The sequence below is a fragment of the Scleropages formosus genome, chromosome 2, assembly GCF_900964775.1.
Source record: "Scleropages formosus chromosome 2, fSclFor1.1, whole genome shotgun sequence".
NCBI classification, from domain to species: domain Eukaryota; kingdom Metazoa; phylum Chordata; class Actinopteri; order Osteoglossiformes; family Osteoglossidae; genus Scleropages; species Scleropages formosus.
Genome location: NC_041807.1, coordinates 33556267 through 33572029, shown reverse-complemented (window position 1 = coordinate 33572029; position 15763 = coordinate 33556267). Strand labels below are relative to the sequence as shown.

The window sequence follows — 15763 nt, the reverse complement described above, 5'->3', positions numbered from 1 at the left end:
TATCCTTATCTTTATAGGTTTAGCTGTACTCAATGAAAGCATGGTAAATGAGGTCATTACTTTGTTTTATTTCCCTGTTTTGCTTTTTCTGCTGAGTAGTTCATTGTGGAGTTGGATGGTAGTAGCTGCTTAGCAGTGCCGTCATCCCATAAGGGCAGCTTGTTTACAGAATTCAGCCACACGTCTGAGGGGTCATGTTGCTCGGGAGTGCAGGCATCGCTGAACCATTTCACACGTCTCTGCTCCAGGGCCTCAAATGTCTCAGCTAACATGTTTAATTCTCCACTTTGGGGGAGGAGGGGGAGGGGTACCATTTCTTTGAGCTGCTAGGTTGAAATTGCAGAAGTTTCCAGAAAAAGTTTCTGACCCCTAAAAAAACCGCCTGTGCCATTCTTCGAAAAATGTTCAGCAGAGCCACACAGTGACGTTACAAGTGGCGTGTTGCTTTCCCTAAAAAGTCCAGCTAGAACTCAGTAGTTTTTTTAAAAAAAAATAAATAAATATTTGTGGTGGACAGAAGATGGTCAGCATTCATACTTTTTGAAAACTTTTTGTAGTGTTCTCAGATGTGAGCTTTCACTTTGGAGAAAAGCATCTGCTAAATGAAGGAATGTAAATGTCAGGGGAGGTGTACACCTGTAAGACTTTTGAATTTTATTTTATTGGCACTTCTGGGTTTGGTATAAAAATGCTAACAGAAAGATGTGAGCAGGGAATGAGCTCTACTAAACCGAGAGTAAGTCCGAAAAATACAGGGGTTATAGGCTGCTCACGTGAACGGTCGCCCGTCCTTGGATCTTGGGTTATCTCAGGTGACACACACACAGCTAACAGCTGTGTTTCTCCGAGGCCCTGTCCTGAAGGGCTGTAAATGAAACTCTGACGCAGAAGCTGCTCATCCTCCCATCTCACGGTGGGTGAAACGAATAGAGATGAGGTTGTTGCGGCTGCGGTCACGTAGACGTGCCCAGACACCGTGCGCTGAAACTCGGGAGTGTTGTAATCGTTGCGTGAACGCCGTATTGAGCTCTGCTCCATCCCGGATCCCTCGCGTGTGCCAGTTAATATCCCTGGCATTCATTATTGGTCATAATCATTAAAAGTTGCCCCGCTTGTAAACCTTAGCGTGTCAACATAAGGAAGTGCGTTTAAACCCGGTTATTATTGATACATGGAAGATTTACTTTTTCCCCTTCTTCAAAGGCATTTCAGTGATTGTGTTGATTTCTAGCTTGTGCTTTATAAATGTTAAATGCATTATGATTCAAATTTCAGACCATACCTTTTGGAGAATAGAGAACTGAGGACCTACATGTTAGGTTTGTCAGTTTCAAAATGAGTAGAGAGTTTATGTAAAGGAAAATATGCACCAAGTTTTAATTTAATATTTATTTTTATTTTGCAGAACAGTCTTTCACTTTCCTTCACATATGTATTTGTGAAAATGTGGCCTTTGAAATAGGTACCCAGTGGAGGGGGGGTTCTTGCTCATTGGTTGACTGTCTAGGGCAGCACTTTGATTGGTCAGGGCACGTCGTTTGAACGTGGCCTCATGGGTACAACCGCCGTCTCTGTGCTTCTATTGATTGCCTTGCTGGTGGTGATAAGCAGTCCGTGTGTCTATCTGAGGTCACTGTTACAGCTTCCAGAGTCCAGGATGAGGTTGTATGTCGCCCTTTATCTGCTGCTGGTCTCGAAGGAACGCTGTCTGCCACCAAAGATATTAAATCTAATCAACCTGTAGACCTACTGTCTTCTCAACACATGAGTTACAAAAAAGGATTTCAGGTTAAGAAGACTTCCCATTACTCAAAACAATTTGAGTAAATTTTAAAAATGATTTAGAGACACACACACACACACACACATCACTTCCACTGTTTGTCCTGCTTCTGTGTTTTTTTTTTAAAAAATAAAAAAAAAAAAAAGCGAGTGATTTGCCTTCATTCAAAAATTACTTGCTTTATCGTAAAGTGAGAAGTCGCAGTCGTGCGGAATCTTGATCAAGGTCACAAAGTGTTAATATTTTGTGATATTCAGTATTTGGACTGTGTTACTGTTACAAGTAACCTCTATCTCCATTGTTTTCGCTTTCACATCTTGTTCTTGCAAACTGAATATACTGCTCTTGTGATGCACTTCTGGTGCTCTATGATTCTCCTACTGAGGGAGCGATGCGCTGGTGTTGGGTGGCATGTTCATCCTTTGAGCTCAAGAGAAAGGTCCGACTGTGGACGCGCCCCGTGTTCGCTGTCCAACTCGTTCTTGCCGCAAGTGGAAGCCCGTCTGACTGTCCTCCGTGTCGCCGGCAGGTGTGAGCGCCTGGAGGAGCAGTTGAATGACCTGACGGAGCTGCACCAGAATGAGATCATGAATCTGAAGCAGGAGCTGGCCAGCATGGAGGAGAAGATCGCCTACCAGTCGTACGAACGGGCTCGGGACACCCAGGTGAGCAGCTGCTCCCGCGTGCTGCGCTTTCTAGCGCTGAGAAGACATGGGCTCAAGTGATCTGTGTATCTAGTGAGGAAAACAACAACTTCTGGACATTTCCACTTAATTGCAGAAAACTTTTTAACACACGTCTGAATACTGGTATCCCAAAGAGAGGATCGTGATGTGTAAGCACCCTAGTGAGCGGCACACTAGACTTCCTCGCTCTCTCTGCTAATTCAGTATCTGGCTTTTTAAAAATCCATTCTTGGACTTTTCACAAGACTCAAGTTGTCCGACAAGCTCGCTTTTTTCGTTGTCTGCTGGTGCCGTGAAACGGTCGCACTGAAGCTCTGTGGCACAGCGCTTCAGAAATGGGACATCGGCGCGAGGAATTCTGTCTGAACGTGGAATCAAGTGTGCGGTTTGTGGTGTACAAAATGGCACGTGGTTTCAAGGGTTAGATTGATGGATTTTTAAGCATTTTGTGCCAGGTTGTTGTTTTTGTTGCTTTTCTTATTGAATTCAAATATCAGATTTTTGCTGGATCAGTGTGTTTTACTGATGGTATTGGATTGTTGTGTGACTTGACCCTTTGGACAGCAAGTTGTCCCGTCTTACGAAAAGGCAAAGTTCTTCGTTCCAGTTTTCGTCTGCAGGTCTGGTGTCCACATGCAGTTTGTACACACTTGGGTTTTGTACTTTCAGACGTTTTGGTTGCAAGGCTGAGAGTTTGTAACCAAATTATTATTATTTTTTTTTAATGCCGCTCTTCCAGAAAACGGCAAATTCCCCAATGTTGTGGTCTTGTTCTCCATTCCCCAGTGTTGTGGTATTTTTCATTCTCATGAACTTCCTCATATTAATATGTGTGATCTGCTCAGAAATTACAGCGACTGCTGACATGAGATTTTTCAATGTTAGTATGGTTAATTCCGCTTTCGAAGTCGTAACAAAATTATTTTTAGTAAGCTCTCGTCCTATAATCTATGACTGTCTTAACCATCGATTATGTTTCCTGATATGAATCGTACCCCTGATGTGCTGCAACATTTTAGCCTTTGATGGTCGCCTAGTGCCTGTATATAGTTCATTCTAGAAGCTAAGGCAATGGGAGCATGCTGTATTTTGTGCGCTACCTTCAGTTTTGTGCTTTTGTGCCTTCCTCACTGCGGTACAGCCAGTGACCGTTCCAGGATCGGTGCAACGATAGAATCGGAACAATCAGTGCAGTTTGGGAGTCATGAGGAATGATGCGTTGAAGTAGGAGGAAGTGGACATGAGACACTGTGTGTACTGGTGTGCGACATGCCATGCGGGCCACTTGGAAGTCATGGCGGGGGTTGTGATCACTAGCTCTATCGAAGTTTTCTGCTGCGGGCGCTCAGACTCCAACCTCTTGCGTCGTCACTTTTCCCGTCAGCTGTTTATACCTGGATGCGTGTCGCTTTGATCCTCCTCCGGGATGGTTACAGGCTACAGTGACGGTGTAGAGCTGAACTTCACCTGGAAACCAGAACCTGAGCACAACACCACTGTTAAGTAAATAAACACAGCAGACCTGCATTTCCATGAATTCTGGAAAAACTGGTCTCCCATCAACCTTTCGTGGTCTCTTCTCTATATTGCAGCGTTGTAGTTCTTGTTCATCTTGAGCTTTTGGCAAAATAGTTCCCGGTGTTGCACATCCCCATGATGACAAGGTGTCGCTGTCAGCAAAAAAAAATCCCCTTGTTCTGCAAGTTTACTAGAGATATTTGAGCACAAATGGCAGGCAGAGTGAGTGTGAATGTGGGTGCGAACGGGGCTGTCTGACCCCATCTACTGCTTTCCCTGTCCTGCAGGAGGCGCTGGAGGCCTGCCAGACACGCATCTCCAAGATGGAGCTGCAGCAGCAGCAGCAGCAGGTGGTGCAGCTGGAGGGCTTGGAGAACGCGACGGCGCGCACCCTGCTGGGAAAGCTCATCAACGTGCTGTTGGCCGTCATGGCCGTACTGCTGGTGTTCGTCTCCACGGTGGCCAACTGCGTGGTCCCCCTCATGAAGACACGCAACCGAACTTTCAGCACGTTCTTCCTGGTTATCGTGCTCGCTTTCCTCTGGAAGAACTGGGAGGCCATCTCGGAGTACATGGACCGCTTCCTGCAGCCCCCCAGATGACCGCCCCGCCACCCTGACACTGGGATGTGGAGGGCAGGGGAGGTTAGGTTTCGAACCGCACGGCCACCGACGCAGTCTTTTTGACAGCTGAAGGAAGTGGACACGGTGCAGAGGGACAGGCATGTCTCTGGCAAAGAGACAAGAGAGGAGAACGATGTAGAGAGGATTTTTTTTTTTTCCCTTTTCTAAGAAAGGAGTGGATTTGTTTACATTTTCAATTCCCCCCCCCCTCGCTGAACATCTTGTAACATGGTTCTTTTATTTTTAGAAGTTATGTTTTATTATTCTTGTTCTGGGTGGTGTTGTTGTTATTTTATTATATTTTAATTTTGTTGCATTACATGTAGCATTAAGCTGTTTGTTCCACAGAGATGTGCACGTGGGGCACGAGAGCCCTGTGCTCTGCATCACTGCACCTCCCTGGGCTGCTCTTCCATGGCCCCCGCGTGTTTCTGCTCTAGGTGGGATGTGCATGTTGCCCTGACAACGGGTGTCAACAGCAATTGGCCCGTTGCTACAGAAAAAATAAGCACATTCCGCTGTTTTTTAAAACATTTTTTCCTGCTACCATTGGGCATGGATCTGAGTGGCTGTGATTGAAGGATGATGTATGAAAGCAGTGGGTGATGGAATGAAATGCCTGAAATTGAGACTGATTTTTTTTGGACAAACCCACCTCAAGAGCGTTTCTGACGAACGCCTTCCAGTTTGTACAGGGACAGATTTCCTTTCAAGACTCCGCTCTATTTTCCCATGGGCAAAAAAGACGGAAAAAGACAAACTGATGAACATACTTGAAGAGCAGAAAGCTCAAAGACTCAGTGCTTCCGGACTGTTTTAGTAACCGTGAAATAGTTGTTTTATTCTTTTTTTTTTAAGAAAAAAATTTTAAATTAAAAATAAGTGAATAATTTATAGTGTGAAAGACCATCTTTAGGGGGCGAGAAGGAGGAAGTAAGCTGCCTGTTTATGCCCGGGCCATCAGAAAGAGGCTGCTTCTCACCTCGATTTCAGGGGGATAATCCTGCACAAGGTCTGGGTGCAGCCTTTTCCCTCCGTTGCCATGGGGACTGCTGTCCCCTACAGTCTTTGCTGCCTGTCACCGCGGCGTGCTGCTCCAGACCCCACCAGTCCACCCTTGACCGCTGATGTCAGTCATCATTTCCCAGCCATCGAAAACGATGGTTCATGTGAAGGATTTGAAAAGGCCCAGTAGGGGCTCAGAGCTGCTGATGTACTGGCACAGCGAAGAGAGAACGTGCACTGGTGTGGTTCTGTGGCTGAGATAGCACTGCATTGTCATAACTTAGGTTGTGGGAGATGAGTGGGGCGGAACTTTTTTTTTTTAAAAGTTGAATTGGCTGTGACCCGTTCGCATTCTGTGGCTGTAAAGTTGCCTGGGACGCGAGCGCCAGTGATTCTCGACAGACGTGGGCCGTTATGCGCTCCGCCTGCATCTCTGCGCTCCATCATCCATGTGGGTCCGTGTCTGACGACAGGATGGATGCCAAGCGCTGCCCCAGTAGGGGACACGTTTCCACGTGCACTTGACTAGCATGTGCAGAGCAGTCACTGCGGTCGCATGTAACAACCAGCAGATCACACCAAAGGCTAGCAGTGGCTCAGAGAGTTACTGACTCCCTGTTTCATTTTCTACGCCAAAAGTTGCACATGGGAAGGTTCCGCCCCGAGTGCTGGCAATATTGCTCAGCAGCGGCCAACGTGATGTGATTATTAGCGGTTTATTCATGACTCATTTTGACGAAGAAACCTCATTGTCTACAAGACTAACCACAACAGGTAAAAAGCTCAGCAGATGCAGTTGTACCGTCTCCCGGGAGACAGCGCTGGTCGGGGACAGCTGGATGGGCCCCCCTTGACAGCTTCCTGCCCCCACCCTTCCTTTTTTGTACTAAACAAACAGAGCAAGTCCATCCCCTGCCACCATCACGCCTGGAGTGACCCTCCATGACCTCCTCTCGACCTTGCGGTGTGGACATGACCTGAGCTTTGTCCTGCGTTGTTGGGAGGGGACACCTTTTTTGTCCAGGTCAGACAGCTGCTGCCTCATTAAGAGTGGCAGAAAAACAGATTTTAAAAGATGATATAAAAGCTAACGTATTAAATTCTTTGCTTTTAAGGATCTTTTATGCCAACCCCTTTTAACCATTTAACTGACCTGCTCAGAGGAGTTTGAATCCTCCCTCCGACCTGTGAAATGAATGCCAAACGCAGTTCCGTTTCCATGCCAACGCTGCCCTTTCTGGTGGTCCAGGTGAACGGACTCTTTGAGCAACGTGCATTTGACCGCACCGTTGCCCCAGTGTGTCGGACTGGGGGTGGGTGGGGAAGTTGGGGGACATTCAGTGCCTTTTGTTCTGTCTTTTCTAATTGTGTGAATAATAAAGTGAAGCATTCCTGATTTATGTTGAGACAGTATCTTTTTTGGGGGGGGCATCTGGTCCATGTAACACAGCATGAGATTTGTTCCTTTTCATAATCACATTTTTTATGCTGTGTTCTCCACACAATATGTCATGTCACCTGATCACATCAGACTTAGTAAAACATGCACTTACTAAAGGGCTTTACTTTAAGACATGTTTTCTGCACTTTATGCACAGCGGAAAATGAAATGTTGGGCTGTTCTGTGGGTGTGTACTCAGTCCTCTCGCGTGTTCTCATTTGCCTTTCAGGGGTCAGGTGTGGTTCCTGCACAGACGCTGACCTTGCTTTGGGTCACTTTACGGGTTGAGTGCCATCGGGCAGAACAGACGCCCGAAGCGGCAGCATTCGCTCTTCCGCCGGGGAAGATGCTGTTGTGCGCATTTGACACACACGTCGCTAAACAAGGCACCATCCAGCCGGAGGTGCCAAGTCAAATTCAGGATGCTCCCAATCTCTGGATGTTCAAAATCTTTTTCCATCCTTGGAACAACGTGGAAACTGCATCTTACAGCTACGTGTCCGTGTCTTCATTTGCACGTTTTCGGTGGTCATTCTGGAGCCACGAGCGCCGAACCTAATGACCTTTCCCGACAGCAGAGTGGCTTTTAACCACTTTTAAAGGGGACTTTTTGTCTTGCTGGGAAATTTAATTCACCTTCTCCGCGGACAAACGGAAAAGCTCCGAAAACACCGACGTCTTATTTCAAAAATCACATAAAATCCAAAAGTCAAAGTTGAGGCAAAAAAGATGCCGTCTCAAAAAGCACCTTGGTGATTTTTTTTTTTTTTTTTTTTTGTCTTCACAGCAATCACTTGTACAGCCATGATGCAGGTCTCTGAGGAAACCCTTTCCAGTGTTCATTCTGACCAAGAGTGTTTAAAGAAGCTCAGACTAGTCATGTACACGTGTGCATGTTGCAGACAAGCTGGTGCCGCACCAGCATTACTGTGTAGGTCTCTAGCTTCTCGCCAGTTGTTAACTCGCACAATAAAACACGGGGGGGTGGGGGTGGGGTTCTTAGTGTCGCGTTATTTCTATGGCACTTTCTGGAGTAATGGTACATTTAGAGTTGGCGCTAATTGTCAATGGAAAAAAGTCTTGAAAGAGGGTTTATGTTGATGTCTTGTTCCAGTCTGTCCAAGGATCTGTACAAGAAACATGAAATAAAGAACCTCAGCTGTTAACATGCTCCAGTTGAATTGTGCCGCCTTCCATGGTAAATACTCGTCTCGCGTGAGTGCAGAAGCTCTTAGGTGTCCCCTTTCATTGGCGGTTGCCTTGTCAGGAACTGCAGCCCACGTGATGCTTCGGGCCCCATTTGGATCTCCGACTTTCCGACTTTCCGAGATTGTGAGCAGGTGGCTTTGTGGGCCTCGCTGGTGTAAAATTCTGTTTAGTGTGTATTTGCTGTTGGGAGCCTGTTTTACTGATGACTCTGAAGTTGAGGACAAACCAGACCAGGAGGAGCAGGTATGGTATGAACTTGTCCTCTTGAATGGTCACATAGGACTCGAAGGACTCTGGTACCACCTGGATGTCCCATCAGGACATTATTAGCTGATTAACTCTGTTTTTGACTATATTGCCCTACTAGTTTATTCAGATGCAAAACTGAGAGGCGAAAGTACACAAGACAGAATTGCGGTAAATTTCCATAGATCCATATATTCATTTTCAGTGCTTGTCCAAAGCAGGGTCATGGTGAACAGTGTTTTTTTTTTTTTTTCTTTTTTGAAAGTTTGCAGTTGAGGTTCTGGTCAGGGTAAATTCCACAGCAGTGGTTCATTTTTGAAAAAATGCAGAACCTCACTATTTAAAAAAAGGAGAAGCCAATATCAGGTCAACATAAAAATCTGCGAATCTGACGAAATCAGTTGAGGTTTGAGGTTGTGAAGTTATACCAGAAAAAATTATTTTTTTCATTGCAGAAATAAACTTATTGCAAAGGTTTATAGTCATCACATCTTATAATGTAACTGCAGAATGAAACTGAACGAACTACTGATAAACACACAGGACATCCATACATGCCTCACATGCATGAACATACAGTATGTCTGTATGATACCAGTCAAAAATTTGAGTGCCCTTCCAGGAAATGTTTTTGTAATTGACTGTTTTATGTCTAGGTCATTATTCTGAGTTGTCCTTCTCTTTCCTCTTTCACCTGATCGTTATTACACAACTATGTGATGTGTTTCAGGTTGCAATCTCTATCCCTGCTGGAACAGAATGCCTCTGAAGTGTGCTATGGTAACCATGCTGGTTAAGATTGCCATCGACTTGGTAGAAGCCAGCAGCCCCACACCATGATGCTGCCCCCTCCGAGCAGGATGGTGGGAACCTCTTTCTGTGCCATAAATACTGGGTCGTTGGAACCAATGTTTCACATTTCAGTTCATCAGTTGGTAAAACTGATGCGCGCTCCTCTCTCTGTGTCTTTTAGCCCAAGCAAGTGTTGTTTCAAGAGGGTGTACTTAGACTTTTAACTGGTATAGTACAGCATACCCAGTGATAGAGGTTAGCAGTGACTATGTTACTTGGATAATAGAGCAAAAACGTAAAGTGAAGACAGTTAAATTCAGTTCAGTTTGTTTTTATTCAGTGCTCTACTCATGCATTGATATAGAATAACAGTCTAAGGGTGTAAAATTAAGGGTGTCCTTGTGCATGGTGGTCTACCTGGTTGAAGGACAAAACACTGGTCTCCCAGTTACTTATCCTCTATGTTTTCTTCTGCACTTCTGCAGCTCAGTCATCTTCTCTGTGTTGTCTTTCCAGTATTTACAGCACACCTTTAAATGTATTAATTTAGCTGACATCCTCCAAAGCAACTCACAATGTTAAGCTCCTTACAATGATTTACCCATTTATACAGATGGGTAATTTTTAATGGAACAACTTGGGTGCGATTCAAACATGCAGCTTCAGAGTCCAGCGATGACAGCTCTAACCACTATACCACCCCTGGAGTTTGTCATCAGCACAGCTACTTTCTGTCAAATTTCTATGCTTCGCCGCATTATGGAGAATTATTTGTATTATATTGCTTTGGGTTTTTAAATTTGTAGGTGGCAGCACACAAAGATTTATTCATACAGTAATGAGTTCCAGTGATCATCATTATGTGTGCGCTAGACTGTAAAATAGAGGCGCATGTTGCCATGCTTTATTACTCTTTATTTGCTTTGCTATTACTGCTTTATTACCATTATCCTTTATTCCTTTTTTAATTTTGATTAAACTAACAAAAAAGGATATTCTAAGACGTGATTCTTGGGGGCTTAAATATTAAACACGCTGAATGCCTTAGGTCAGTTTGCACCTTTAAAGTGCGGTGGGAATTTAGAAGCTGAGGTTAGAGAACTAGTTTGCGAACGTGAAGAACGGTTTACAGGCGCTCAAATGAAGAGGGAAAAGGAAAGTTCGCAGGTCTCTCCAGCAGGGGGCGCTATTGCTGTAGTTTTGAGCAAGGCGCGTGACACCGACCCGCTCCGTTTCTTTCACGTTGCGTTTCTCACATTTCATTGAACGCGACGGAGGGCCACGTTGATGTCAATAATCATTTACTTAAGATCCGAGAGACCGAGAGGGAAGAGTGCTGTTCACATGCGAAGTCAGAGCATTTCCAGTGTTTGATGAAGCTCACACACACACACACTCCTCTTGCGCTGATATACACACTGATACCTGCATTGCTTTCCAGCCCTGATATCAGACACACACTGACTGTGCTGTGGCTGCAGTCTCTGATCAGAGCGCTTGACTTACCGTTGCCCTGCTGGGGCACGAGGCGACGTAGCGGTTAGAGCTGCTCCTCCTCGTTCCTTAGTCAGAAATAAGGCATGTGGTGGCACAGCGCCTGGGAGGTGTGAGAGGACATGGGTTCAATCCCTGCTCAGTCTGTGTGGAGTCTACATGTTCTCCTTGTGTCTGCATGGGTTTCCTCTGGGTGCTCTGGTTTCCTCCCACAGTCAAAAGACATGCTGTTGAGGTTCACCACAGTGTGTGAGTGACAGAGAGAGTGTGTGTGTTCCACTGATGTATGGATGAGTGACCCACTGTAAGTAGTGTATCTAGCAGTGTAAGGCACCACGGTGAATAAGGTGTGTGGGCTGGTAACACTACATAGAGTTCATTGGAAGTTGCTTTGGAGAAAAGTGTCTGCTAAATAAATTCAAATGAGCAGTACCCACAGGTTCTCAGCTAAACTTTTCTTATAGTCACTCAGGAAAGTAAAAAACTTATCTACATCTGTTATTCTACACTGCTGTAGTACTTCCGATCAATGCACTTACCCTGAATTAATACAATAAAATTACCTTCTGCGTAAATGGATAACTAATTTTAATCAACTCAACATGGTAAGACACTTTCTAGAAAAGCACGAGCGAAATAAATAAATCCTGTTTATTTCTAAATATTTCTATAATTATCATTCTATAATTCAATCCTAAAAACTATTTAAATTTGGGGGCACCAAGTAGCGCCTTTGTACTCAGAGGATGCAGGTTTGAATTGCCGCTCCTACTGTAATACCCTGGAACTGATACAGTAAAAATTACCCAGCTGATAAACAGATAAACCACTGTAAGTACCTTACAGCTCAACTAATCTAATAAACAAAAATGTTCTCCTACACTGAAACATAGGGGTCAGTATTTGATTGGGTTTGAAAGTGTACATTGGAGTTTGTTGCGACACTTACGCTGTCCTGTCCTTTGCTACCTTCTCCTCACACACTTGGCTGTGTCTTCTGCTGTTCTCTGCGTCTAATCGCGAAGGAGATGCTGGGACTGGGACCCTATTCTTATTGTCTATACTGTATTGACCTTTGTCCATTTCGTGGACACTTTTTTTCCCCACAGCTTTCATAGAAAAGTGCGGTAGGTTGTGTCCTGAACACAAATAGAGATGAGTGGGGGTTTTAAATTTAGAGCAGCACTGTGTGGCTGAAAGGGGACATGAGGTCATCGCATGGGCGGAGGAGTGAAATCAGGGTCCCTAAATGAAGTTATTTATTAAGGTGAGAAAGGATAAAGAAAAAATTGAGCTTCATCCCCTGTACGCTGAGATTTGCCAAATTAACCGTCCAGCGACTGAAGCTGTAACAAAACACACAGCGAAGACACAAAGTCCACACTGCCTGAACCATGGGAGCTCCTCACTCTCTCCCAGGACCCTCCGGCCTCCGACCTGCTGCCCTTCAAGTGGATCAGCCGTAGCCCTGACAGCGGGCAGCCGGTCGTCATAAATTAGGAGGAAAGTTGCGTTTAATGGTCAGTCAATTGCTTTCGTTTGGGACGTCCATGGGGTGTGTAAAATCATACATATAAAGAGCTCCGAGCACAAAAAGAGAGGAAACTGAGGGAGGCAGGCAGGACAAACTTTGGTACGACTCATAAAAAAAGTGTTTGTGCGAGCAAAATACAGTGCCAGCATGTCCCAAAAATAAAAATAGATCCAAATCAACAATTAGATGCCGCAATGCTTTAAAAAAAAAACACTACCTACTGTGAGTGTCTGTAAAGTTGGCAAGACAATGGAACATTTGTGCACTATTTGGCTTGGAATCCGAGTTCTTTTAAGTGCCATTTTGCCCAGAACAGAGCCAAAATACCCTGAAGCTGAAATGCTGTTAATAAGATAAAATTGCCACAATTGGTTAGCTACACATAAATGTGTATATAAATCACATATTATTAGTGCTGTGATTAAACATTAGGGGGATTACTCATGGAAATATGCAAGCCGCTCCAAATAATACGCCGTGTCCCCCATCTTCCTGTGTCTTGTGCATGTGACTAAGTCCTTATCCCCCGTCCGCTCTGCGTTCTCGCCGACGGGCCTCTTGGGCGCTGCCTTTTATCTGCGGGGGAAGGCCTTGCTCCCAGGCCACTCGTCCCCGTGGCCGAGAGGATAAACCGTCCCTGTTTTCAGAGACAACACAGAGAAGTGCCAGAGAGACGCCCCCGTTGTTGCCCTATTAGTCACCGAGCGCCGAGCAACAGGAAGCTGCACCTCTCCCCCCAGCGAAACCCAAACTAATATCCACCCCCCCGAAAACGCGTCTGTCCTCCGTGCCTCTGTGTTTTGCTGCAATTCAAAGGGGGTTTAATATGTTTAAAATAGAGGAGCTATAGGCCCTGTTTGTGCATAATGACGGATATGTGCTAAAAATGGTTCAGACACACGACAGCTGCGCAGAGAGAAGCGCCAGCCCTCCGGTTGGCACCGGGTTTGTGCCGGGAAGCCGTCTGACACGCGGCGTGAAAAGCCACCCGTTGTGGCTGCGGTGCGCCGTGAACGGCAGAGAGCGGCCTCCTCCTCCGCGCGACTTCTCCCAGGTGCAGGAACGTAGTGATGAAGATCTCCAGACTGAGCCAGATGCAGCGTTGTCTTCCCTGGTGGGGGTGGGGGGGCGCTGTAGCCTGTTTGCGCTGTTGCTAGTCGCTCGCTGCGGTCGGCGCACGAAACCAGATGCTGCGGCAACCGGTCACAGTAGGTCTGCAGGTCTCGCGCAGGTGTCCTGTCGAACTGGCTCTAGGGTCCGTTCACACCTACCCGGGGTTGCGGGTTTCGATCCAAACTCTGTCTTGGAGGATCTTCTTCCTGTGATCGCGTTGGTTTCCATCAGGGGCTCTGCTGTCCTCCCACATTCCAACGCGTTCTTCACATGAAATGACGACTCTGAAACGGCCCCAGGTGTCTGTGACCATGACGGCGAATGTGTGCCTTACCTCCTGTGTTTCCTGTGTGTTTCTGAAGACGGAGGGACAAGCGGATATCGGACGGTGATTTCTGTGCTTGTTTGCTAGGCTCGATGAGATATCGAAGATCTAGTCCAAAATTCTCTGGGCTTCTGGGTTAATCCTCCCTGACAGTAAATACCGTGGCGTATTTAGACATTTATTGAGGTTTCTCACTGACTGGATGCAAATGTTCACCAGACAATCCACAGTTTTTTTGCAGAAGAGGGAAAGGACCTCAAGGGGGCTATTTATTCTTTTTTTATTTCTCCCATTTTCATTCCACTTAATGTTCTCACCAGAAAAGCAGAGTTTTAAAGTAATTTCAGATAATTTACTCATTTTTAATCATTTCAATAATTTAAAGTAATATCTTCACTGTATTTTCTGTAAAACACCACGCCGCTGTCCGCTTTGATAAAGTATTCAATGTGAATGACACATTCTACCACCTACTGTACATGACACAGCACGCGATGTGGTAAATTACCTGTGCGCAGTGGGGTAACACGAGCGGCTCGGTGATACAAGCTGAGAAAAGCGGGATTCGCCGAATGAGTGGAGCCTCAGACAGAGAGCGCAGCAACACCGTGTCGTGATCCAGTCCGGTGGTCGTGACCCGCACCGAGCCCCCCCCCCACACACACACTTCCAATACACGCTGACCTCCTGACCCCTTCTAGGAGCCGTTATCCGCGCGGGACCCCCCTGTGCGCCCCTTCTATTCCTGGCACACGGGGGGGCCCGTTATCTGCGCACTTTGCTGCCCATCAGGGACAGGGAGATAAAACTGGGCAGAAAAAGGAGCTCCTTATCGGCCAGTAAGGGTGTCACGTGCCGGGGCATGATGAGGATGATGAGGATGTGAATATTTACGGAGAAAGATGACGCTTCCTTAGAAGCCGGTGTCTCGCCAGTACACACTGTTCCCTGTGGTTATGTACCGCGTTAACCTTTATTTGTCTGACGTCTTTGTCCAAGACGTCGATGCTAAACACTCAACTTTTCCACGAGTTACCCATTTATTTTTCTTTCTCGGTTCCGGTGAGCACGGTGGCGCAGCGGGTTTGGCCGGCTCTCCTTCTGTCGGGGGTTCGAGTCCCGTTGGGGTGCCTTGCGATGGACTGGCGTCCCGTCCTGGGTGTGGCCGCTTGCGCCCTGTGTTGCCGAGTTGGGCTCCGGTCGGTTCGTCGGGACAAGTGGTTTCGGTGTGTGTGTGTGTCAGTTCCGGGTAGACTGGCTCTTGCTTTTTCGAGTGTGAAAAAACGAAAGACTGGTCGCAGCACCACCTAACACCTTCTAACGAAAAAACAGTATTTTGATCTCAGGATTTCTCCCTTTTTCGCAGCTTTTTCTTACCTGACTTTTCCCCCCATAACTTTCAGTTTAATTTTCGTGTCACCCGACACAGTACAGTATTAATTAACTGCTGTTACTGTTATTACTCAGTCACTGCGGCTAAATCAGACGTATCGCTACAGAGGAAGGATCATCCGTGGGTTCCCTCGCGAGCAGCGCGCGCTGGTGGTGTTTCACTCACGGAACAGTTACTCGGTGAAGCGGAAAACACGCGAAGGTTGAACACGCGGCTGCAGCACCATCATCTGCGAGTATTTTAGCAAAGATAATCTTCCAAAAAAAAAAAAAAGGTGCCAAGAAGAACGAACAACACGACCCCAGCCACTATGTCCCTAAAATAGGTGCTAGTGATAATGAAAAAAGAAGACAGTTCATTTTGAAGAACTGTAAAACCACGTTTTTTTTTCTTTTCTTTATTCTTTCTAACCATAAACACCCGCTACCAGAGTTAGTGACATTCTAACAGTGACGAAGATGCAGCAAAAATTAAGTTGCGTGAAAAAAAATCGAAAGGATCCTAAATTAGGACTCAGGTCCACAGCCCATTAAAACAGCCGCGAGACAAAATGCACCGATTTATTACCACGCTGAGATTTTCGGGTTAAGTGAATCGCTTC

The 15763-nt window shown here is 46.0% G+C and overlaps 1 protein-coding gene across 9 annotated transcripts in view; it reads left to right on the top strand.

The window, feature by feature from the left end:
- The window catches only part of tmcc1a (transmembrane and coiled-coil domain family 1a), a 62096-nt gene extending 55065 nt beyond the window's left edge, over positions 1–7031 (top strand). For all 9 annotated transcript variants that reach the window (XM_018762287.2, XM_018762283.2, XM_018762286.2 and 6 more), the window contains 2 exons: positions 2313–2448; positions 4275–7031. In XM_018762287.2, coding sequence (XP_018617803.1) covers positions 2313–2448; positions 4275–4589 — 451 coding nt within the window. In that variant the 3' untranslated portion in view covers positions 4590–7031. The remainder of the gene's footprint in view (positions 1–2312; positions 2449–4274) is intronic.
- Positions 7032–15763: the final 8732 nt, after the last annotated feature.